The following is a 26,145-nucleotide window of genomic DNA, read 5'->3' as shown; positions in this document are numbered from 1 at the left end:
TTTTCACATCTTTTAGTACGGGCAAGTGGTTCTTGTCTTTTTAGTGTAGAGTTCCTCAGATGTCTGCATTTTGTTATTCAGTTCCTTTCAACTTCAGCTTGTCTACTTTCAGTCTTCCCCCAACCTCCCACCCCAAGTCCCCTGCAGGAGTTGTTGCATCTTGGCATTTATTTTCCTCTTTGATGTCTGTAATAAACATAGTGTCACTTATGCAGTTGGTGCCTGGGACATGTCCTGGTGCCTGGTTCATTTTGTGTTGAAACACCCAGGGGAATTCATATCTGGCAGTACCTGCAGATAGCTGGGGCAAAATCTGTTTCTTCTCCATGTAGATGATCAAGCACAATATGCCAGGGTCTGTTCTTAACATCTCAAATAATGAATATTTTTTTACTTAAATGGTGTATAAAGACTAGCATGTTATCACTAGTGTTAATTTGGACGTCTTTTCAATTTTTTTTTAAATAATTTGAGGTTAAAGCAGATCCTCAGACTGGTGAAAATTTTCTCATGATAGTAGACTGCTGATATAATCTGGGCTTTCCGTATTGAAGATGCAATTTGCAATGAAGTTAGAAAAGTGCCTTCAGCTGGTGGTGTTTGAGGCTGAATCTGAGAACTAAAATGCTTCTATGAACCTCAAGAGATATGTTTTACTTTCAGGACCTTACCAAGGCTACTGAAGATAACAGGCTTTTAAACACATTCATAGTATTGCACTGACATTCTGAGAAGAGTATTGTATTTAATGGGCATGTCATGTATTAGTTTTTATTACATTATTCCATTGCAGGTGTATTAGATTATTTCCTTTTCAGGTGTTTCTGAATATGTTTAGTGTAGTGCATGATTCATGCATCACACAGTTGACTGATATCCGGTTAAGCAAATACTTAAGCAGTCTTAATTTAAACAGCTCTAGCATTACCCAGCCTCCCCCCAAAAAACTTACATGCATGTTGTTCGCCTTCTGAAATGATTTTGTGGCAGTTGTGGTCAAAAAAACCCACAGCTTTTCTTTGTCAGGCTTAAGATTGGACAAAATTCAGAAGACAGTTTGAAATTATAATTAATTTCTTATTTTTAAATATATCAACTATTCACGTATTTTTGTTTAGGAATACATCTTGATAAGATTTGAGCAGTCCTATAATGATGATAATTATTGTTAATGTTTGTCTTCTAGTTTGTGTTATTAATATAATATCATACCAAGTTTTATAAAATCACGTTAATGGCAGTGTTTTCAATTGAACTTCAATTTTAGTCAGTTTTAAAGATGAAAATATAAGGCTATCCATTAATTTGAGCACAGAATTAAAGGTGTAGTAGTTGATTGGCAATTGCAGAATTCAAGATAAACCAAGAAAGCAAGAATTTAATTAAATCTGAACAAATTTCATATTTCGGTAGGCATCCAGAGTCATTGAATTAAGTATATGCATAAACATCTGCAAGATGGAAGCTTCTATCAAAACTGATTTGTCATGGGCAGAAACAAAGTAGGAGGAAGAAAGTAAAGGTGGTAAGGATAGAAGTACTGAAATGTCGTCTTTAAATCTGTAGATGTTCTTCAGGAGCGAGTGTGTAGTGTGAAATGGTAAAAGCAGGGAGGGTTGTTCAGTGAGAGCGAAAGAGTGTGTATGTGAGTAGCTAAGTGAGTATCTTCCTTGGCAGTGGTTGACCCTGTCTTTTGCACTTCATTTTAATTTAGGAAGATAACATTTTCTCTAGACTATTAAATTTACAACGGCATAGTAGGGACAGCTGGCTTCGGGATAATTGGTAAATTTGAACTCTGACAGACCAGGCTGACAGCAATGAGAATTTCTGTTGCATTAACCCTTTAATCCCGTAAGACAAGTGTCAGTCTTTAGAATTCTAATTTAATACAGCTTCCATACTTCTTCTCAGCTTTCTTTCATATGCTCTCACAGCATACTCTTACTTTTCTGTGAATGTTCTTTCCTTCTGAGAGATGCCTGCTGCTCTTTTCCTAGATAAGATCTACACAACTAAAAAGTTGAGCTCCGCTCACGTTTTCTGCTCACTTGATAAGCAAGCACCCTAATGCTGAAGTATTCTGGATCCTTTGACTGTTCTGTCTTCCCTTTTGTCTCTGAGAGATGTGCATCCTTTCCTGCTTCCTGAAAGGAGGGCCAGCAGTAGCAGAACCTGGAATTAGTTGTTATTTGGGTCTGGAAGGATTTCAGATCATATGAAGTGTAGGATAATATTTGTTTTACCCTTTCTGTATATAGTAATCTATCAGTGTTAAATCCAAGAAGCAAGTAAATCATGAAAGTATGGTGCATTTCAAGAATAACTTCTGACATCTACTACAGGAAAAATTGAGATGTCATAATTTTCCTTTGGTGTGATTTCACTTTCTAAAAATAGATGTCTTGCCACAAACTGGTTAATCTAAAATCTATGTGTTACCTATCACATACATATTGTCCTTTTCATAGTTCCAGGCCTTAGGAAATAGCAAAACTGGACTGCAAAACTGTTTAAATTTAATGGAAAAGAATTTCAGGTCATGGGAACCTGGATGCAAAGCACAGAACATAGAAGCCTTTCAGCTTCAGCCAGATAATATTTGCTTACAATTTGGTATACCCTTCTTTTTAGAAGAAATCTGGGGAAATAAAAGGGCTTTGCAGCAGTGAATTGAAGCACAATATATAGGCTTCAGTCTATCAGTAAGGAAGTAAGATCAAGATTTGAAAGCAAATCATGATGAGTGTGGACTTCTATTAAACCATGTATAGAATAAAGAATATAAAATGATTATTCCTTTCTTGAATCATCTTCAGATACTTTAGTATCTTCAGCCCCATCAGGGTATCTGTATTTTCTTCAGGAGGCCGTGTCCAAGTACATGAAGGACAAAGAGGTTGAATGAAGGAATCATCATGGATTTACCGAGACTAAATGATACTTGGTTAACCTTACTGCCATCTGTGATAAGAACCTGAGTCAGCAGTGTGCCATCACAGCAGATAAGACTGACAGTGTACATGGCCAGAAAGTTGAGGGAAGTATGTATTCACCTCTGTTCAGAGAGGTGTACAGTTTTAGACTCCACAATAGAAGATACCAACCGGAGAAAATCCAGCAGAGAGAGACCCCAAGATCATTAGGAGGCTGGAGCACTGTTGTACAAGAAGTTGAAAGAGCTGTTTGTTTAGTCTGAAGAAGACTAAACAGGATCTTATTAAAGTCTCCTCAACTACTTCATTTGGTGCTGAGAAGAGCCAGATTCTTACCAGGTTTGCATAGCAAAGGGAAGAGGGGTACAGATACAATGCAACAAGAAAAGCTATGATTAGGTATTAGGGAGAAAAGTCATAGTGAGAGTAATCAAGCACTGGAAAAGATTGTCAAGAGAGGTGGTGAAATCTCCATGTCTAAAGATATTTAAAACTTGACTGCACAATCTCCCAACCAAACTGATCTAATGTCAAAATTAGCTCCAACTTTGTTTTCCCATTTCAGACAAAGTGGTTGAATCATATGATTCCAAAGGTCCATTTCATATACTCTATGAGTCTTCACAGTTACATTCTGTGCATGTTATTTCCAAAATGTGCTTTCTGACCATAAGCATTCTGTCTTTTCTGGCAACAATATCTACAGCTGCCAAGTTCTTTTGGTTCTCATGCTCAGGCATAAGATTGATCATGAGTAATCATGCCCTCTACTTGCTACTGTTACTCAGCTTCTTAAGCAGTGAGACTCTTGGACAAGAGGTGTTCTCCTCTCCAACTATCATTTTGACAGTCTTTTTTTCTCATTGACTAATTTAAGCTGCGTTAATTTAGAAACTTTCCTCATCTGTTACTTTCTCTATTAAGAGCTGATAGAGATGATTGCATGTTCCCTTTGTTTGCAGTCTGTCGCTGTTAAAAGTGGCATTGTCCACAAATAATTTCACAGTACAGCAGTTCTGGTACCTAGAAGTTCCTTCAGCTGCTGAGAATTAGAGTTATTTTTCAGTGGGGTTGAGTTTCTGTTATTTCAGTCAGCCTGTTACCTACGTTGTCACAGACATTCTAAAAAGATGACATTGTTCAAATTTGCTTTCTGTCCAGACCACAAATACTTAGATTTTCAGGAGACAAGAAATAAGCATATTTGCAAGTTTGCTTGTGTATTGTCACGTATTATGATCTTACTTTTGGTACATATCATTTGACCAACTATTAACCAGTCTTATAATTTTTATCCCAGTGATTAATGAGAGGGCTTTATAGCAGTACTAAATGCAGTTCAGCGTATCTTCTATGTTTCTCTCTAGGACGGCCAAAAGCAGCCTAGATGTTACTAATGCATATAGAAAGTATATGTAGGATGGGGTATGTGGTGCACCTGCCTTACATGTGTTAGAAGGGAAAAAACCTCCTTGGTTTCAAATGACTGGATGTATTTACTCCATCATTACAATAGGAGAGTTAATCTTGCTGTAATCTGTGTACTGGTGTCTAGCTTTATCTTTTAGATGAAGTTCAGTATAGTTGAAGATGAGAAATTGAATTCTCTGGATTTGAAGAACAAGGAACAGATGCATTTTCTATTATGTGCACTTTTATGCATGGCTTCAAGAGGTGGACCTCTTAGTGGAAAAAAACAACCAAGTAGAATACATCTTCATGTAAAATTCATTTACTGAATCACAGAACAATTGATGTTGGAAGGCACCCCTGGAGATTGTCTGCAGAGGCCAGCTAGAACAGGTTGCCCAGGACCATGTCCAGACAGATTCTGAGTATTTCCAGGGATGGAGACTCCACAACCTCTTGGGGCATCCCACTTGACTGCTGAACCACCCTTATAGTAAAAAATTGTTTTCTTATTTTGAGACGGAATTTCATGTGTTGATATGTGATGCCTATTGCCTCTTGTCCTGTCACTGAGTGTCACTAAGAAGAGTCTAGCTTTGTCTTCTTTACTCCCTCCCAGATACAATAAGGATTTGTAGAAAGCAGATACTTATTGAGAAGATCCCCCTCAAGCCTTCTGCAGCCTAAACAGTCCCAGCAGTCTCAGCCTCTACTCTTACAAAAGATACTCCGGTCCCTTAGTTTTGGAAGTTAAACAAATTATTTTTTTCTCTCAGTAACAATTGGGAAGTAGCTATGCTGATGGTTTGGACTTAAATTTGTAAGATCTTTTTGTTTTGATTCCTTTTATCCTGAAAAAATAGCTTTCTTTAAATAAACTTTATCCCTTCACGTAAAAAAAAAAAAAAAAATCAGGAAAAAAAATCACTAATTTATGTATTACACGACTATAACTTCCGTTTTCACTTTAACTACAAGAAAAAAGAAATAGCAATAGAATGAATAAAAATAGAACCAAATGGTGTTAGAAGCACTGATATGTGGAGAATTGCTGTTCTTTTATTGCCTAAATTATAAACAAAGCAACTTCACTCATTCATCTTCAAAATATTTTATGCATCATTTATATTTGATAGGATAGTACCAAATGTTGTAAAATCTAACCGTATATTGCTGTCTTTACAATGCTGAAATTATGATGATTTGTAGAGTAACTATGTTGACTTTTATATAATATTAATTCAAAGTTTGGGTTGATTTCAGTATAGTAATACTTTAAGTGGGCGCCTTTATAAGGATAAAATCCATATATTATCTTTTGTAGAATATGAAACTTTTTTCCTCAGGTATGTTACAAATGCGAGTTCTTCTTGATGTAGCTCAGTGTCCAAGTATGAAATTTTTTTCCAAAGAAGAGAAATGGCCTTGGGAAGAAATGAGTAATCATACTATATGCATACACTTATTTAGAAAAACCTCCACAGTATATAGCATTTAGAAGATTATTTTATCTTGTGTTTGTAGATTTCTGGCTTTGCTTTTAGCAATAACTGTATTTAAAAATATTTCAATTTAAAATAAGTTTACATTATACAGTGCGCCAAGAGATATGTAGCTTCTGACTGTAGATTGTATGTGTATGGATTATTGGGGTTTTTATATTTCATTTGAGATCCATGCATTAGCATCTAAGAACTGTGTATTTCTTTTAATTCACAGTGAACTGCATCACTAGAAAGTGTAAACAAAGAGTAACAAAAGACTATTACATTTATACTATAACTAACTTTAGTTATTAGTAGTACTAATCTTGTGGTTGACCAGCACTCTGCGTGAGTAGGAGCAGTGCTATTTTTTTAATCTTCTTTCCCTTCCCTTCTTTTGTATCATTATTCTTCTCTTATTAGCTTGCTTTTTTCTTTCTTTTTTCTCCTTACACAAGCAACACCAAATCTCATCTGTGAGGGCTTGACTTTTGTTCCCTTGTCTCATCACTTAAGCACTTGTAAATATTATTCTTCCTAAATTTTGCTCCATGCTTGACTTCTGCACACATATGTCTATGCAACTGAAATCAGAACTCATTGTACATTGTGGATGTATGAATTACAGACACTGCTGGTCAATGTAAAAAAGATGGTACAACCAGCTAAGTAGTCTTCATGTTCTTTCAATGCTTGTAATTACATGATTGAACTAGTAAGAGTTCAGTTCAAATAATTTAAATTTCTGATTTCTTTCTTCTTATGCTGTTTTTAGTTTATTTCTAATGCACAGTATAATTGCATTTAATTTCTTATAGGTGTTTTTGTTTGTACTTATACTTTTTAGGGCTTTAAGTCATCAGAAGAGAAAGGAGAACTAAAAGGTTCAGCCCTTTCTGTTAGATCCTTTTTATTGGAACCAAGTAGTGACACCACTTTTGTGAACTCTCACAGTCTGGGAAGGAGTCTTTAGGAACATATTTCCAGTGTGCATGGAGGTCAGGACAGTGACCTCATCTTCTCTTATCAGATTCTCAGAGTTGTTGCAGCGTATAGAGGATACTGGAGAAAAGCAGTAAGAATCTTGGACTTACCATAGTTATTCTTAATGCCTGGGCTGAGGGTTTCACAGCACTCATCTGTGTCCAAAAAAAGAGGTAAAAGTACTTCCAGTTTCTAGTTGTGGATGCCAGAAATGTTAACATTGGAGTTTTTCAGGGAATTATAATATTAAATGGATCATACTGTAGGTTATATGAATGATAACTGGTCTCATTAATTACAAAGCTCACAATCTAGAGAGTATCAGCACAAGAAAATGCTATATCAAGGAGAGCTCATATGTCTGTAATGTTGCTCTTTAGTGCATGGGGTCAGGGTTCTGTCTCACCTTTCCAGGAAAATACCTGTACTGTTCTGTGCTACAGAGTTTGCTAGCAATTCGGCTACGTGAGGAAGTATGCCGGAGAATAAGATTCCCATGTAATTCTGTGCACATCCAAGCTGTGAACAATGTTTGAAGTATAAAATACTGCTGTGTGTTTAATATGCTAACAGACTGTCATACTTCCCCCCCCCCCCCCCCCCCCCCCCCCCCGAAACAGGGAGAAATAATAATATAATTCACTTTGAATTCATCAAAGTTATGTTTAGAATAGAGGGACTACTTTTTTGCATGCCTTCATACTGGACATCACTGACCGATTAAAGCATCCAGTTAAGTGTTTCCTCCCAGCCCCTTATTGTACAGAACCATTCTCATTTTCTTTCAGCTTTGGGTGACATATTGACAGTAGCCAAGAAATCAGTTCCATTTTTTTGCATAGGAAACCAATGGTAAACAAGCTACTTGCAAGTTTGAAAGAAAACAAGCAATCCATCTTGGACTTAAAGAAGAGTTCAAGTGATTAAATAAAATGTAATTTATGTTTATATCAACAGGAGTGATTTGTATCTCTTGGTTTGTAAGATCCTTCTTTCCATAGTGTGACTTATCCATAGGAAATATTTTTTACTTAAAATTGGTTATGACCAATTCCACTATACAATCCTGCAGTTTGGACTCTTCATGACTCCAAGGGCCTTCAGTGACAGTTTCCTGTTCTCAGGTGGACTGGAGTCACTTTTTATCCTCGCTATGATGATTAGGTGCACAAAGATAGCTCTCATGAACAAGTATTAGGTTTTCATTTGCATTTCCTCTAATCTATTGAGTTGACTAGAGTTACTATGCAGAAATCTTGCAAGAGTCCTAAAAAGTACGTTCCTCATAATTTCTGAAAATGAGGAAGCTTCTTACAGCTCTTGAAATTTCTGTCAGCTTGTGCTGCACTACCTGGTGTCATTTACTGACCTTTCCTGTCAGAATCCACAGACATTATACACTTGATTTTTGTTTGCTTGTGGTACTGAAAAGTACTTTAGAACTATTTGGACCATAATTTTGCCTGTAAGATTTAAATTTTCCATAACAGTGGCATGTCCCATTCAGTGGCTGTGAAAGGATGCTCTTTTATTCCAAATTCCTACCCATGTCTCTTTCTTTTCCTGGAGATGCTGCTAAGCCTTGCAGCAAAGACTCTCTGGTATTTATGGTAGGCATCTCTATATAAATATGCTGTTCAAATTATATGCCAAATATTTCTTTACCAAATCAAAAGATACAGGAACTTGCATATGGCACTGCCACAATGTGATAGATAAACAAGGAGATACGAAATTCTTCCTTCTGTATTGGGAGCTGGTTAATCTTTCAGATTGGTATACCCAGCGTAAGATTTGAATTCCTAGAAGCTCTGAATGCACTATCAGACAATTTGACCTATTTTAGGCCTGTGAACTGAGAGTGGGTGATTTAGGACAGCATTCTATAGTTTAATCTTATGACCTGAGCCTTCCAGAAGCTGACCTTTTTCTCTTAGAGATCAATAGAAAGTGTCCTCTGCTCTGCTTCAATTGTAGTTAGGGCTTGGAATCTCTATCATTGATTCCTTCTTTTATTAAATTGGCTGACTTACACTTTCCATTTTTTTTCTGGGATTCTAGAGAAAGTATGACAGGCTGGCACTATGGAAGTGCCTAGTTCCAGGACATCGTTCATCACAGGTGTGGATATCCATTTCTCACTTTCATCCTTGACCTGTTCTCACAAGACAGACTTGGTCTCCCCAGAAAGAAGAACACCTAATTAGTTGCAGGAAATACTATCTCTGATAAGTAGGCCAAGTTTCCAATGTTTAGCTAGGTCCCTCTCACCTAAGAAGGCTTCTTTCTCCTTGGTTTATGATGACTGGGAAATTAGAAGTGAGAAATCTGTCAGTTTATTAAGGGCTTTGGCTGTCCTTAATTTCAGCTCATTTCGTGCTAATTGGAGTAATTCTTTTTTCCCACCCAGCCACTTCTGGGTTCCTCCTGTACAATTTGGGGGGGAGTTTTTTCTAAGAGCTCCCATTTCTCAATAGAACTTAAATTTGGGTATTTTCCATGTGAGAATTTTTCAGGTCTACGCCCACCTTGTCTTTTCTGAACCATTTTCTAAAGACTGCTTTTTTTGGTAAGTATTCTTTCTGCTAAGAAGTTGAGGAAATTCATGCCACTGTAGCCATTAACAGTCTTTTCCTGGAATAAGGTCACTGAGTCATTGTGGATTCTTTTCTTAGCTTGATACCAGAATGAGACTCCTAGACTGCCTTGCAGGTAAACTGTGCAATTACGGATGCACTGCTAGGAATTTCCCTCGATATAAGTGTGCATGTGAAAAAGGAGAAAACAAGAAAGAAGTTAACTTACCAGCAACAGTATATTGTTTGGGGTATTCATGTATACAACTTCCCTTCCCCTTCCCCTCTATCCCAGAGCCAGGCAAAGGGCTAAAGAAGAAGGTGGGGTCCATTTACCACTCCTCCCTTCTGTGCCCGTTGCTGGAAGAATCAAGGGCATAAAGTACAAATACGAGCCACGGACAGATGCTCATCAGATCTATCTGGACCCAAACTCAGAAAGTATTGCTCTTGTATCCTCTAAGCTGATAAATGCTGTTGTTGAGAGACAGACTTCTGCCAAACATATGACAGGAGTGTGAGGCCGCATCTAACTTCAACATGCCAGGGAACATTTCTGGGTACTGGAATGTGCCATGTGGCATTCTCCCAAGGAATGAGCTACCAGGCACAGCTGAAGAATTAGTATGGGCCTAGAGCCTGATAGACAATCTGGATGCAGCTATTTTGTTTGGAAGATTTGAGTAGTGTAGGTGTGGAGCATTCTATGTCAGTATGACCTCTATGCCAGGAAACAGTTCCAAACATGTTTAATTTATGATTGCTGATGCAGCCCAAGTTCCTAGCTGGTTCATACTGGAAGTGACAGGGGAACTAACATGACATTCAGACTCTGGCAGAATGTAGAATCCTAACCTGCATACAACCCATGACATAACTTCTGGAAGCCAAGCAGAGCTATAGTTTTAATGATCCAATTTGTACTACAACATCAACAGTATATAAACATTCTAGATTCCAGATTGCCCAGTGCCTTTTTGTAAATCAAAATGTGCAATGAGGACTAAAACAATTGTACCTCTGCTACATGGAAGACAAGTACACAAAACTCCACTACCTAATCATGATTGTCTGGCAAATTTGGTATGGATTTTAGATTGTTCAGAGTGACTGGGGGATGTGTGAAAGTCTATCAGAAAAACAGTTTCTGTTTGCAAACTTAAAGAAACAGTGCAGTATCAGTTTAGGTGAAGATTTTTGGAACCATAGTGGCTACAGAACTAAAGTTGTAAAATTCATCTTGCAATTTAAAAAAGCTTCCAAAACCATCCTGAAATGATTTCATTGTCTGGATTTGTTACTAAATTTTTGTCTCCTACGTGGCAGAACTGTAATCAACTAGGTTAAAATTTGTATTTCATTGTAATAAGAATCTATTCCTTCATTGGCTATTGGACTGTTGAAGTTTTCTGGTTTACAAAAAGGTCAGAAGTTTTGCTTCTGTGGATTTGATATAGTTTTAAAATGTCTACAACCATAAACTGCATCCTGGTGTTCTGTTTCTGTGCCCAAGGAGAAATTAGCCTTCCAGCTTTGTTTGATTAATCTTTTATTGAAGATGGTTACAGGTTGTCTGTGCATTCAGACTATGAACTGGCATGATCAAAGCCTGTATGGAATTATTTTGATCGTGGCTGGCAATTATTTAGGCTAGTAATGTACCCCAAATTAATTCAATGTCTCAGTTACCAATATTAAAGGAATACTGCTGTGGTACAATCTTTTTTCAAATCATAACTATGTTATAAATGCAGGTATTTAAATCTGGGATGAGCTCTCGTCCTTTAAGATGCCAAGTTTCTTCACATCACATGGCACTCGTTTCAGCTGGCTTCTTGAAAATCCAGAAGAGATGGATATTCTAGTGACTAGGTGTTTTTTAAACTTTTACCTTTTACCACACCTCCCAGACCCCCGCCCTGGGGAAGAAATGTTCCTGGAATTGCGCTAACTTAAGCTGCATCAGACACAGCAATATGAGGTTCTTTGCCTGGATAGTGAGACCAAGGGAGACCAGCCATGAACCAGCAACTAGTCAGGCCTTATATGAGCAGGGCAATTTAAGGAATGAATGTGTTTTTCTGTAGTTCTTGCTGGTTGCTGGATATCCAGCTACTCAGGAAAGCCGACCTGAACAAAGTCTTGGTTTAATTTAATATTTCCCTGGGTGAAGCCTCAGCCACTTTTAAAATTTAATTCCACTAGAAAGTTATGTATATTTTTTTGATGTGACTCCACGTATGCATAGGTGTGGTGCTTAGGGACATGGTTTTAGTGGTGGACTTGGCAGTCCTGGATTAACAGTTGGACTTGATAATCTTAAAGGTCTTTTCCAATCTAAATGATTCTATAATTGGATGACAAATAGGTTTTTGGTCAACCTTCAGAACTCGGAGGAAAATGTCCCTCTTCCCACTGCTTGAAATCAGATTGTGCACCCTCTGGTGAAATGATTGTTTCTTCATTTAACACAATAATTATACTGTCAAGATTGAACTAACAATCAAATCTACTTGTTGAAAGCGCCCTTAAAATGAGATGTAGAAAAAAATCTTTCTTTCCAAGATGAAACATAATCAAAATTTAAAGTTAATTCAGCATAAGGTAAATTCATAAAGGGCCTGCTTTTCCAGGGGGCATCGGGTCTGAATTCTTTTAAAAGCTAATATTAAGTAGCTTCGAGAGAACCTATGTTGCCAGCCTTAGTCTCCATCGTTCTCTAAAATTTCACACCTTTCTAGCGTTTCCATAAACAAGGATCCCATCTTCTCTGCAAATGATCTGTTGAATGACTTAATGTAAACCAACAAAATATGATTTATACATATAATAATGGAAAGTAAGTTGGAATCTGAAGTCTCACAAGTGCACTTCATAACCTTTTTTGGTGTATCACTTCCCCGTTTTATGTTGTAGGCCAATATCCTCACATGTTACATTTATTTTAGTACCTGTGATATTTAGTCAGGGATTGTTCTTTTATTGCTGTATTATATGAAGAGCTAAGAATACAATTTGCATTAAACACAGCTGAACAAATCATAGTAACTATTTCATGAGTACTGCATGTACTGTGCTGCTAATAGTAGATTATAGGGAGAGTTGGGATGAATCATTTTGCATGGTTTCCTATGTGGAACTGGGATATCTTCTCCCATGTTTTTCAAAATCTATGGTAGAGGAATATTTGCACCCAAATTTGGGTTCTCCAGATATCTCTTACCAAAGAGGCAGTTCAGAAAGAACATTAAATCATTCCTTAATGGCTGAGTCTTATATTTTACATAAAGGTATCTGCCAAAACAGATTTTCTGTGGAGTTATCCTATCAGTTCTATTTAAGGAGCAGAAAGATGACAAGATTATTCAGTTAACATTCTCAATTTCCCCCCCCCCCCCCAAGTTTAGCATTTTTATTTTAAGATTTCTGAAAAGTTCATAATCCATGGGGCTGCAACTGAACAGAGCACTTGCGATACTTACAGACTAGATGGCTGCTTCATTTTCTAGAAAACATGCCCCAGTAGAACTATTTGAGGTACAAAGAATGTTTAGTTTCTTTGTTAGTATTTCATTGTTTTTGTAGAATTAAGAAACATAGTGTTCACTTTGGATACATCTAGAAATAAGTGGGGGTTTTTGTTCTTTTTAAGCTGTTTCAAGCTCTACATCAGCCAGATTTTCCTTTGTAGTAGGAGCTTCTGTGTCATTTAAATCTCTTAGTCTTGGATTTCATTTCTACATTTGATAAGGCTTTTAAATAGAATAGAAACAATAACTCCTAATGGATTTGAATAGGGAATTCTGACATAAATAGACTGCAGATTTAGTGAATATTTTTACTGTAGTTACGTTTTGCCTTCTAAGCTATGTGTAATAAATGTTTTTGTTTAATAAAAGGCATCATGTTGGATGAATTTATTTTTTCTGAGTGATCCAAGTGATTTCTAGTACATCTTACTAAATATTTTGCTGATGATGTGATGAATATGACCTTTGTAATTATTTCAGTAATGGTATTCATGAAATTTTAAGTGGTGATATTCTTGTTACATACCCAAAAGCTTTGGAAGACCTTTGTAATATGTAAAGTTGCAAAACTTTACCCTCTCTAATTAAAGTATGCTATTTGTCTTTGTAAAAGTAATTTTGATAAAGTAATTCCAATCATGATCATAGTAGTCCTTTGGATGCTCCTGAGGTAATTCTGACCTCTGTTGGCAAAGCACAGCAAACTAAATGCGTGCTCAGTAGCACAATTCTGTTTTGATATTATTTATTTCAGACATGACATTGCTGAGAGGAGAAATGAAGGTATTAATTCTATTTTTTTATTGTTGGAAAGCTTTTTTGTCCTACCATTTTTAGTAGCTTAAACATAGGATAGAGGATTTATGCTCAAACTGTCCTTAGTTAATAATATTTCCTGGTTTGGTAATTTTTGTACCAGAGAACACAGTTTCATCCAATGTCTTTCTTATCCAGATTTTCTATACTATGCCAGCAACAATTAAACATGTCACATTATAATAGCTCTATGTTTTAAAGATTGGGTGTTGCAAAGAGTCCATTTTAGGTTATACAGTATGTCTGATACAGGCACCATTTGAGTAACAAAATATTTAAGCCTCTGAGAAAATGTGATCAGTGGATTGGTTTTGCTCAGTTGTACTTACCGCAATAGCTAATTTCACACTAATCAACTTTCTTATTTAATGTGTTAATCCAGTTAAGTAAAGAAAGAAATACTGAATTGATGTAATCTAACAAGTGCTAAGTTGTTGTTTTTCCCTGTGCTGTAACTATAATTTCTATCATATATTTGTCATAGCTATCTTTATTTTTCAAATGTCTTTCCCAGGTTGTGTTCTTGTTAACAAAGATAATACAATGCTGATGGAAAGAATGAGAGTGTTAGCCCTCTGATGGAGCCAGGTAACATGCATATACTCTATGCCAGCACTCTAGCAAAGACATTAAGTGCACCTCAGTTTTGAAACTGTCTTAATCCAGAGAACAGACTCAAATTCTTTAATATTTTAGGTTATGTAGGAAGGTTTTCCAGTACCTTTTTGAATTCACTTTGATCTAGGTTGCTTTCAGTTACCTTATATCTTGCAAAAATAAACTCTTCTGATATTCTGGTAGACTTCCGATGTTCCCTTTCTTTGTTCATTGTCTGCTTAGGGCTCTGGAGTCTGACTAATTGAGCAAGTATTCTACCTGAAAGCACAAATATGTGTATAAGTGTGTTATAGGTCATTGATAGACTTCAAGAACCTTAATACCTCAGGATTCATATTTTGGAAATTAGTTGCTGGAGCTGCACTCTTTCACTGTTCTGAGTTTAGGTTAGGCTTATAGCAGGTTGTCCAAAAGGGTTGGACGTTGTTGCTGCTGTTAGGAGGTGCAGATATGGAAGCTTTGGACTGAGAATATGGGAAATCATTTGAATAGCTGATGCAATACCTTGTGGATGTAAAGACAAAATATGAGGCTCCTATGTCCGTTACATTCTCATATGTGAAGATAGCTAATGATTGATTTCATTGATGCAGGGATTAACATCTGCTGTAGGTTGATTTCTGAATCTCCTTTTCAAATGTCAGCAAAAATTGCAGATGGAGTGTGGGATGGCCTTTAAGAATCAAGAGGAAATGGAATTGCATTTTTTCTGGTGTCTATTTTGCTGGTGTCTGGTAGAATGTACTTCTGAAGAAATCCAGATTAGGAAAGACTGTTCTGTGTGTCCTAGAGCTATAACAAAGAGTGTCATCTCAGGTTGGTTTCTAGGATGAGCAGCCTTTAATTCTGGAATAAGGTCATAGTTCTAACAGTATCCATATTTCAAAAATTTGTGATGTATATTGTTACTCTTCCCAGTGCTGCTTCCAGTGCCAGAACTTCAGGAATTTTTATTCCACTTAAAACAAGTGTCAGTAAGTGTTCCGGGATGCATTATTAATCATTTAAAGGTTTTAAAATCTCCATTTATAATAAATATTGACTTTGCCTGTCTGTGATAAGAATGTGTTTAAAATTGCAAACACCATGAATTTATGATTGGTAGGAATACTGTGTTGGACCTCAAAAAATCTATTCTGGAAAAAGCCCTCTATAACTTTTCTTACTAAAGATTCAAGGTCAGTTGAATTAGGAAAAAGAACAGCTAAAGAAATAGCTGTCCTAAAAAAATCATGTAATCATATCTGCATTCATAAGAGAAAGAGAAATAAGACTTTGTTTCTGATATAAGAAATAGAAAAGTTAGAGTGGGGTTTTTTTATTATTTTAGTGTCATCTAGTTTTTACAAAAGAAGAAGTTGGAGTGATCTACCTGAGAGTTTGTTCTGTTTTTCCAAAGAAAATACTTATGGTATATACTATACTTCAGTGTATAGATATATCATAGGTATCTATATTCATGTGTCTTACAATCATGAGATAGGCAAGGGCTTTCAAAAACCTTCAGAAGATCCACTTCCATTGCTGTGTTTAAGAGAAAAACAGCTATTTTTTATACAATGTCACTAAATCGCAGTTGTCTGGGAAGAGTTGAAAGACTGAGCATTTGTTTATAAAGTTTAATATATGTATGTACATACGTATATAGGTATTATATATACACTGAAAAAAAGATATAGTCAGGTATGTCTGATTATTTGTCATTCTCTATTGTATGGCCTGTTACTTAACACAGTAGAGCCGTGTTCTTTGTTGATCTTGATCAATCTATAGATTTTATGCAAAGCATATAGGTCTGATTCATAACAAATGTGTAGAACCCATCTATCTCATATATGTAGGGAGCCCAAACTCATGATACAGTGTGTGGAGTTGCTCTCTATAGGAACAGTTAATCTGATGCACTTATCTCCTGCATTAACCACATGGGATCCCTGCAGATTGCTCGGATCACGTAAGATCATACATGACAACAGTTCTAAAACGTTGTTCGCATTGCTTAAACATGCATGATTTTACATATTAAAGATACTGCCTGTTGGTCTGGTTTTGGACTATTTTCATAATTTAGGTAGTAGCTGTTCTCACAGTGTTCTTGTGCGGGATGATGCCAAATGTGAGTTAATATTTTTTCCTATTGAGATGGCTGGATTCTCAAGGACAGAACTCTGGAGTGGATCCAAGGATCTGTCTGACTCATCATTGACAAGCTGGAGTTACTAAGGTTCATGATGAACTAAGCAAAACCCCAGCTTGTCCCTATAGACAACTGGAATGCAGAGGAACCCTGCTGTCATAACTGATGAAAGCTTGCTTTCTTTTAGCCACTCAGGCAAATTTGTCTTGACTGGAAGGATAAGGCAAAGCTAACCAGCATTAGTCAGAAACATATTGCTCTCTGAACATAGCCACAGTATTATGCAGTATACCCAGCCAGCCTAATTCCAGATGAGTAGTCTGTAAAGAATGGTGAAGCTAAGCTGTTAGCTAAAGATCAAATGCTAAGTGACCTTGTATGACAGATTCTTTTCATGAAACATGACTTATTTATTGTCTGTTTCTTTGTGTGACTTCCTGATGATGTCAAAGTGTTTCTCCTTTACATTTGGCATGTTACCTGATGTTTTTTAACATTTAAATGATATAATTATTAATTCTATCAGAATAGAATGGTATACTTTCAAATGAAGTTGATTCCAACACCAAGTAAATGGAGCTCTAGTTCAGTTAAACGTAGCACGTGTGACTTGTTCAGGTTTAGTTTTAGTTTTTCCCATACCAGGTACTTAACTAGAGAGATGGATTGCTCGTCAGCATGTTTTTCTATGTAGATGCTTTCCCAAACTGAATGTATCTAAATTTGCATGTACTAACATTTGCAGACTTTCTAATCTGCAGACTCCTAGAACACACCTCCCAGTGGCCTAAGTCTGCCATACAAGACCACTTATTTCTCGAGTGTTTTTAATATAGGTGTTCAAAGTTGGCTCAAAAGCCAAAATACTTTTTTGGTGGCATCTGCAGAAGCCTACTGATCATCTTTTTGATCTGAAAAAATTAACCTTCACCCTGGTCTCATGTGGCAGCCAGCTGCTTGTGTGGTCTCAACCTCAGGTACATGCAGACACAGCTGGCTCCCAGGCTGCTTCACCTACTTGCTGACTAGTTCAGCTTGATCTTCACTGGGAATCACAGTCTCACACACCCACAGTCCCTACAGTTGCAGTGTCCATGGACACACAGGCCCTCTGACCTGTGGTCCCACTCCTGTTCTCCAGTTTCTGGTACCCAGACCCTCATTTGCTCCAGTTTCTAGCAACATAGACACACTAGCCCATCGTCTGACCCAGTTGCTGGCAGTTGAGCTTTCATGTACATACACACACACAGAACAGAGTCCCTCACCCAGGGAGTGCAAGATGTAGCGAGACTATTGTACTGTAGAGCCAACAATATACAAGTGATCAGCCTTTGTCCCTCTATTTTCTCACACTTATTCCTCCCCAAATCACCTGAATCCATCCCTTTCCCTGCCTTTGGTTCCTCACCTAAACATCCCATGGGAAGTCTTGCTCAGTCCCATGCATCCCATACGCCTAGGTAGTAGCCCTTCTCAGCCTGAAATGTGCTCCAGCATCGCCTCGCCTTGATGTGTGTCCCCTGGACAATGGGGTGGACGCTGTCACAAGACAGCCCTGGGAGGGACCCCAACAGTGCGTCTCTTCCTCCGAGTCTGTAATTTGTGTTCCTGCCCGCTGTTGTGTTGCTGTGCTCTGCTGGCCTGGTAGAGGTGGGCCTTTAATGCACCGACAGCTCTTCTGTGAATAGCTTGAGGATAGCTGGGCCAGGGCATTACCTGATTCTCCCATCTGCTGTTATCTCTTTGTGCTCCTTTGCGGATGTACACAGGAGCTGTTTATCACATAACCTAACACTCGCGTGCATGAGATGTTGTATGGTTTCTATTTATCTCAGTACTGTTCTAGCTTGTTCTTTTGGTACTTTGTAATCACGACGTCCTCATATACAGGTTCTATAATTTCTTGCCTCAGAAGTTCCTTGAGTTGCTTCTTACGTCCTAACTCTATCAAAATACACTTTTTTAAGACCTTTTGTATTTCTTGCAATTGCAATTCTTTGTTTATCCTGAAGTTATTCAAAGGATAAGGCCACATTGACTCTGTGACACAAGGGTCACATTGATTATGTGAGACTCATCATGGCTAAGGGTATTCTGGATATCCAGGACTTGTCTTTCTCTCTCTGTGTCTGGGATTCTGCCTCTCCCTCAGCCACGCACTGAACTTCTGTCATTTATAATCAGCCTTTTCTTGGTTCTTTTTACTGGAGAAAGTGTGGATGGCAGATTGGATTAATGACTGTACTGGCCTCATCCTTCTCCCAACCAAAAATATAGTTAGTAATAGCAAGAATGGTAATGGGCAAGTATACTAGGTTTTCTATTTGGCATTAAGGTTATTAGTATGTTTTTAAATGATGCCACCCTACTCCAAATTTTTGTCTGGGCAGATGTAGTCTGTTAAATCTGTCACTGTTCTTTTAGCAAAGATACTTCACAAAATTTGAAAAACAATAATTACAGGTAAGATACTGGGTTTTGACTCTTACATTGTTGGACATGATGCCTTTGTTCTACATGCTTTTTTAAATTATCCTTTTTACTTCCATGTTTGTGTTATCACTTTAAGTGCTGATCCTGCTGTTTGTATATTTGGAAAAAGATCTAACCAACTGTTGTAGCTTTTCATGGAGAAAAGAAGTGTGATCCACAGAAGATAAATGTAACAGTAGTGCTAAATTCATAATGTGTGTTTATGAATTTTTTCTCTTTTTGTACTGCTTGATATCCGTCTTTATGGATAGTACTATTACTGCACATTCCTTAGACAGGTTTTCAAAACGAAAACCAAATTCTGAATTCAATCACAACAGATATAGCAGGAATGCTCTGAGATGATGAGCATTATTAAGTAGTTATTGATGCTCATGTCTTAGATTAGATGAGAGTGAATGACACTTCTTTTTCTAATTTCACATTTCTATTCCCAGTTAACATTCAGAATGGGTTATATGTATACTGGAGGCTTCTACAACAGCTGGGAGGAAGAAACACTTCTTTGCCTTTCAGAGAGGCATAGAATCACAGATAGACACCCTGGAGGCATCCCAGTAGTATTTTTTGTGAATGTCTGCTCTGTATCCCTAATGGGGAATCAAATGGTTCTCTATATGCTCCTTTCTTAGCTTAGCCCAATTTGTTCTTCAGCTTTCCAAGTTAAAGTGCATAATTCCTTGATAGGAAGGGAATGGAGATATCTGAGCAGAATCTTTGTCTTACACATATCTTACACTTATGCTGCATGGAAAAATTTCCTTTACCTCCGGAAATCTTTATTGCTGAAGAAAGGTGGAGGCTGTATTTACCTTTAATTATTGCCTGCACTCCATTCCAATAGCAGTTTCATCTTACCATGATAAATCTTAAACTTATGGAATATAGACCGTACCTGTAGTTCTTGTACAGGTAACTATCTTGTAAAACCCTGGCTTTTTGCTGAAATAAGATTCTTTGGATTAGCTTGATCATGCACCTATAAAGAGGAAGAACAATCAATGGTTTGTCATCTTCTCTGTTTTCATCATTTGCAGTAAATCACATCATACTTGCAATTAAATTCATTCGTGATAGCCAGCTATTAGGAGACTTCCAGGTAATAGTCTCTAGATACATGGAATCACAGTTTCTCACTGAGATAGGTAAGATTTTGAATAAGCTATTAAAGGAGGAAGTAGCTTATTGTACATAGCTCTACCTCTTGATCAAACCGCTGTGTAGGATTGGGACCTACTTGTATAGGAGCCACTCTAAGTATAGTAATAAGGAAATGTTTTGTAACAAATAATCAAACTCATAATATTTACTGTATTCAATATTTCATATTAAATAGAAACCACAAATGAACGGAATCAGTATGGAAATAAAATCAGTTTAAGTTCCCCAGTTTTCCCAACTGACGCTATTTATGGCCAAGACTGTAAACAGATCAAGGTTACAGAAAAGTAGTGGATTAAGCTGCTTTAGAGCCTGAACTTGAGTAACATATTTATTCCATTAATTAGCTGACCATAAATTTTGTTGTATTATTTATTCTGAGACAATAAACAGCAGGAATCAAAACAAAATAAGCACATTCCACACATTCAAAATGAAATGGTTTTGAGTCACATTTCACGCTGATACAATGAAAATAAATACTTAATATAAAATAAATATTAAATAAACAATTGGAATTATATATACAATAAGTTTTAAAAATAGAGTTAATATTAATTGAATTGATACCCCCCTGCCCTTCTCCTTTTAATTTTTAAAAATTAAAATAGTAATAAAATGCTTATTATTTTAATTTTGAATTTTTAACTCTCAGTTGCTACATGCAACTGCTGTTTTTAATACTGAAAAGATCTGAGATAGCCTCACTCAAGACATCATCTACTTTTGTCAATTTAAGACCTAAAGCTGCACTTAGTAAAAAAGAATCCTAAAATGCATTTTTTAATGTTGTTTTTCTGTGTACAACTTTTAAGTACTTTATTAATATTTATTAATTATTCATTATGCTTTAAAATATTACTTTCTGAAAGGTTTTTTTCCCCTACTGCCACTAAAAGCAAATATTTAAATTTGCTTTCCTTGAAGTAGTTTGAAAATGTATCTCAAATTCAGCAAAGTAGTTAAATAACTGGTAAAACCATACATGGAAAAGACATACGTGCTTTCTACAGGATTTATCTTGCATAACACTGGGTTGCATCAAAGAGGAATCTGTAGAAAGAAAAAACTGTCACATTTGCTAAAATGAAACACTTCTATATTTGATAAGTAACATTATTAATTTATATAGGTTAGAGCAACATCGTTGTCAGTTCAATTTATTTGTGCATAAAATAGAGAATGGGAGCTATTTTGCTGCAGTTCACAATAAGTAACGTTATTATTTTGTGTCTGAATAATTGAAGTTACATATTGTGTAATTTTCAAAAATTTTCAAATGCATTTCCAAAAATTATCTGTAAAATTGACCTGTATTATGTGCAAGTTCAGTTTACATGACTGAAAACGTGTATGAATGTAGGCAGAGCACTAGTGAATATAGGAGCCTGGCTATGTGCTGTAATAACTTTAGGCAATGTGTTTCTCTCAGATTAATAATAAACATGGAAATTTTGGAAGATCTTGGCTCAGAACAACATAAATTCCTGTAATATTCATTCTAGGGAACACAGGAACAATAAGGAAACAACGTTTATCTGAGGTGGTTGGTGTTTGCCACTAAAATCAACAGGAATAGGATGAAGGTTTGGATTTCCCACTGTTAAAACTGACTTGGCAAGATGATACTTACTATTTTTATTGTCCTGAAGAGCCAGGTGGTCTCTAAGAAGAGCTTCCAAAGATATTGAAGACCTGGGAAAGAAGATGGGGAGGGTGGTGGGAGGGGTGAGGACTAGGCATACGCTAAACCTCTCTCAGCCCTCAACAGGGTTCAGACCCTAAAATATGCAGGCATGAACACCATGCTTTATCTGTCTCCTCTGGAGGAACTGATTCCATCCAGACAGTGTCATCTTCTTCATTGCTGCTTCATTTCAGAGAAGAAATAAATTCCAAAGAGAGTTACCAGTTAAGATAAGGTTTAAGTGAAACCAATGGGCAGAGAGATACTGATGTCATCAGGCAGCTTTCTGGCACTTACAGAATCATAGAATCATTTAGGCTGGAAAAGACCTTTAGGATCATTGAGTCCAACTGTAAACCTCATGGATTTACCAAAATATTTTTCTTTCACCGTAGCAAAACTACCATATAAAGAACATAAATATTAGTGCATGGATAACTAAATAATAATGAAATAGTATAATGAAAATGCACATACAGAGGGGGAAATATGGTAGAAACGGGTTAAAATTTTTGATGGATATTCTGTGCATGTACGCATGTTTCTTGTACTGTTGACAGGGAGTGTGTCTGTGTGATGATGGTTAGCTGAATTAATTTCTGCTTTCCTTGCTTTTGTGTTCATAGGTGTGTAACAACAGCCACTTTACAATTGCTTTTTTCCATATAGCAAAAAGCATAACAAAACCCCATATCAATCAATTTACCATCTTTTTCTGTAGTCTCTCATTTCCGTATCACTTTTGAAATGCTACTCTTTGTATGTAATTATCTTCAGCTCATAAAAAGAAAAAATGTTAATGTTCTTACCAAGTAAAGAGTATTTTCAATTAATATTTGATAATCAAAAGGTCAACGTTCTTTGCCCACAGTGAGAGTAAACTGTAATAAGGAGGTCTGCGCTTTTGGCAATAGTGTAACTTCAGTTTCTTCGTGCCTCACTTTGGCAAGATATAATGGAAGAAACTAATTGATGATCATGTTTTAATTCAGGGGTTTAATTTGTCATTGACTGAAAACTTATTTTTTACACAACAAGTAGGTTAAATTAGTTTCTTAAAATTCATTAAGTGATAGAAAGGTTTTCCTAATTTAATAATCGACATAGGAAAAAACCCCACCTAACTTACTAATGCATGTAAAAATAAGAAGCTTGATGACTGACTGCCTCAAAGTATTAGGAGAAAGATGGTTTTGAGAACGTTCAGTATTGGCCGTAGTCTAAAGAGCTGCTAATCTTCTGTCAAGAAATATTTTTTTCTGGAACTTGAATGGCAGTTTGCTTTTTTCCAGGTTCTCCTTAGTGTTGCTTTCACAGTAACTTTTGAAATGTTTTAATACACAGATTAATATATTTGATAATTCCTTATATATTGCAGGTGTTTATGATGCCAAAGAAGGGCTCTTTAGGCTTTTTCTCTTTCCCCACTCCACTTTGCTTTCAAGTCAAATGCTTTTTACAGAGGTAATACACCACTAGACTTTTGCCCTGTTGTATTCTGATTACAAGAGAAGAGCTTTAGATTAACGATTCACCACAGCCAGGACTTCTAGGGTGTAAGAACTTCTGTTCACAGACTGTCCAATTTTAATTTGATTGTCAGTTATTAAAGCATAAATACCCTGTGTATATACTGGACTTGTGTTAATTTTGTAGGAAATAGTGTTGTAATACTGTAGCAATGCAAGACCTCCTAGGAGGGGATTTCTGCACTGGCCCAGGGGAAAAGAGATGCCTGTAGCCAAGTCATGCTCATGTCTCCTGTGTTCTTATTTTGATAACCAAGTTCTGATTTTGAGCATGTCTTTCTGTACCGTTTGGGAGCTGACAGCTATTAGTCCATCCATCCCGTCTCACCTTCTCTGAGTCATCTGGATTTAATTGCTCTCCTTTGTCCTTTCCCTCCCAACCTGAGTGTGCCGAGGAGCTTCACATAGGTGCATTTGTTTACTCATTAATTAATTTCAAATTTGCTTTTTTTTTAAAAAAAACCCACAGTATAGTTTCAGTTGAAAAATATTTCCTAAGACTAGAATCAGGAAGTACAACAGTGCATTAAAGAGTGCCTGGATTAAAGTAGAAAATTAGGAGAGAAAAGAACCAAGTTTCTGTTGGGTTGGTTTGGTTGGTTGGTTTTTGTTTTGTTGTTGTTTTTTTTTTGGGGGGGGGGCGTGTTTTGTTTTGTTTAAAGGCATAATGCATCATGAATAATATATGAACTTACGGAACCCTTCCATTTTGAAAAAAACAACCAACGGGCAAATCCTAACAACTGTAAACTAAAGCAAGCAACCAAGCAAAACCAAGTAAATTAATATTCTGATCATTTATGTATTTATGTTACTATTTGAAATATGACTTTCTGTACCACTTTTTTCCTGCTTCATTCTGCTATAAGATGGTACAAATCAAAGGGAGAAAGTAGAATCCAATAAATAAGAAAATAACTAATAAATTATTATGCAAAACTATAAAAGAGGTTATAGAATATCAATAGATAAGAACTTCTTTCCTTCCAGTAGATAAGGACAGCCTGTCTGCCATTTAAATAACATCTGTCTATTATGGAGGAGCTATCATTTCAACAACTTGATTTTTATTACTTCATGAAGTTAAAATAATTTATTTTAATTGCAAAGATTAGAGTGACTTTCCTAGCTGGAAGTTGCTCCCTGTAGAAAAGGACATCTGTAGACTTCCGAGCAGATGAAGAAAAAAAATGACTCAATGTTTTGCTGCTTTGCACCCAAGAAAATATTTCAGTCCTGTTCTTCCAAGAAATTAACTTGCGGAGCGAGGTGAAGTACCCAGCACTATGTAGGATTATGCTCACTGCAGAACACAATGTATCATAGAAAAATAATTCTGTATGCATGCAGTATTACTTATGGGAAAACAGCTGCTTAAATTTATGAGCTAATTAATCACTGAAACACTGAAAAAACGATGAAAAGAGACCAGTCTACAACATCAGTATTCCATAGGTAATAAAATACAGGTTCAGTAGTAAAGGATTGTTAAAAAACATACGTTAAGCATAACATGTCATTTTATTGATGTAGATCATGAAAAACGTCAGTATGAAAACCACTGTTTACCTATTAGCTTCAGATTATTTTCTTTCAACTGCAGCACTTGATTCCAAGGTATGAAGTGAAGGGAAAATATGGCTGGTTAATGACTGTTTCACACTGTATTAGAAGCTAAAGAAAATGGATGGTAATTCAGGACTCATAATCTTGTGTCCTGGAAGTTGCAGTACTAATGATTGAAAATTGTGTTACAGAATAAAAAAGTTGCTTCCACAAAGGATACAGTCAGCTTCAAATGCCACCAGTTAGAAAAAACTTGCTGGTACTCAGTATGCCTCTGGTATCCAATTTCCAGGGTTTGGGGTGGGGACTGGATTGTTTTTGGTAGATCAGCAAACACATTTTTCTACTTTGAAGCAAAAAATCTCACTTACTGTTTTGTGAAGCGTCCATAATAGATCATGAAACTGGTTACACGGGGCATAAAATGAAGCTGACTGTAAAATAAGTGCTGTAAAATACAGAAGGGTAAACACCCCCACCCCCACCCCCATTGCTTATTGAACTTTTGTTTTATATATATGTAATTTATTTAAAAATATAATTGGTAAAAATGGGAGCTTTAACATCAGGCCAAGTAAAAAGAATAAATTTACTGTCCCTTTAAAGGATATAATTGGTTCTTATTAATCTTACATTTGTATCAGTCTAGACTAACTGACCTAAAGTCAACAAATATATACTTGGGAAAAAAGTAGTGCAAAATCAGGTTGTAACCTCAGTGTAATTACCAAAGTAATATTGGGAGAGCAGATCTAATTGAAATGAAAGGATAGTTATTAGTCTTTGAGACTGCCCTACATAAAGTTCATTACTGCTATAAAGATGGAACATGTAAAATTATTTTTATAAATAAATTATATTGTTATCAACATGACATTTGCTATTTTAAGTTCTTTTCAAGATAATTTGTCTCTTAAGTTTAATCGCACTTCTTGCAGAGATTTTCAGTACTTGCCAAGCTAAAAATCTGACTTTACAATTGTGCTTTATTTGCAGCATCTGGCGAGGACCAAATATAAACTGCACAGACAGTTCAGGTTACACTGCTTTACATCATGCAGCTTTAAACGGACACAAGTAAGTGCCTCAGTTTTTATGTAGAGTAGTATTTAACTGCATAACTTATATGTAGCATAGCACTGAGATTTTCACAGAAAGCTGACAAACCCTGACTTACTGAAATAATCCTGTTTCCCATGGGTTATATTAATATAA

At 36.4% G+C, this 26,145-nt stretch overlaps 1 protein-coding gene across 7 annotated transcripts in view; it reads left to right on the top strand.

The window, feature by feature from the left end:
- ANKS1B (ankyrin repeat and sterile alpha motif domain containing 1B) overlaps nucleotides 1-26,145 on the top strand; it is a 441,782-nt gene that overhangs the window by 24,184 nt on the left and 391,453 nt on the right. For all 7 annotated transcript variants that reach the window (XM_040595970.1, XM_040595966.1, XM_040595969.1 and 4 more), the window contains exon 2: nucleotides 25,927-26,007. In XM_040595970.1, coding sequence (XP_040451904.1) covers nucleotides 25,927-26,007 — 81 coding nt within the window. The remainder of the gene's footprint in view (nucleotides 1-25,926; nucleotides 26,008-26,145) is intronic.

Source organism: Falco naumanni, chromosome 5 (assembly GCF_017639655.2).
Source record: "Falco naumanni isolate bFalNau1 chromosome 5, bFalNau1.pat, whole genome shotgun sequence".
NCBI lineage: Eukaryota > Metazoa > Chordata > Aves > Falconiformes > Falconidae > Falco > Falco naumanni.
This window is presented reverse-complemented; position numbering and strand designations above follow the sequence as displayed.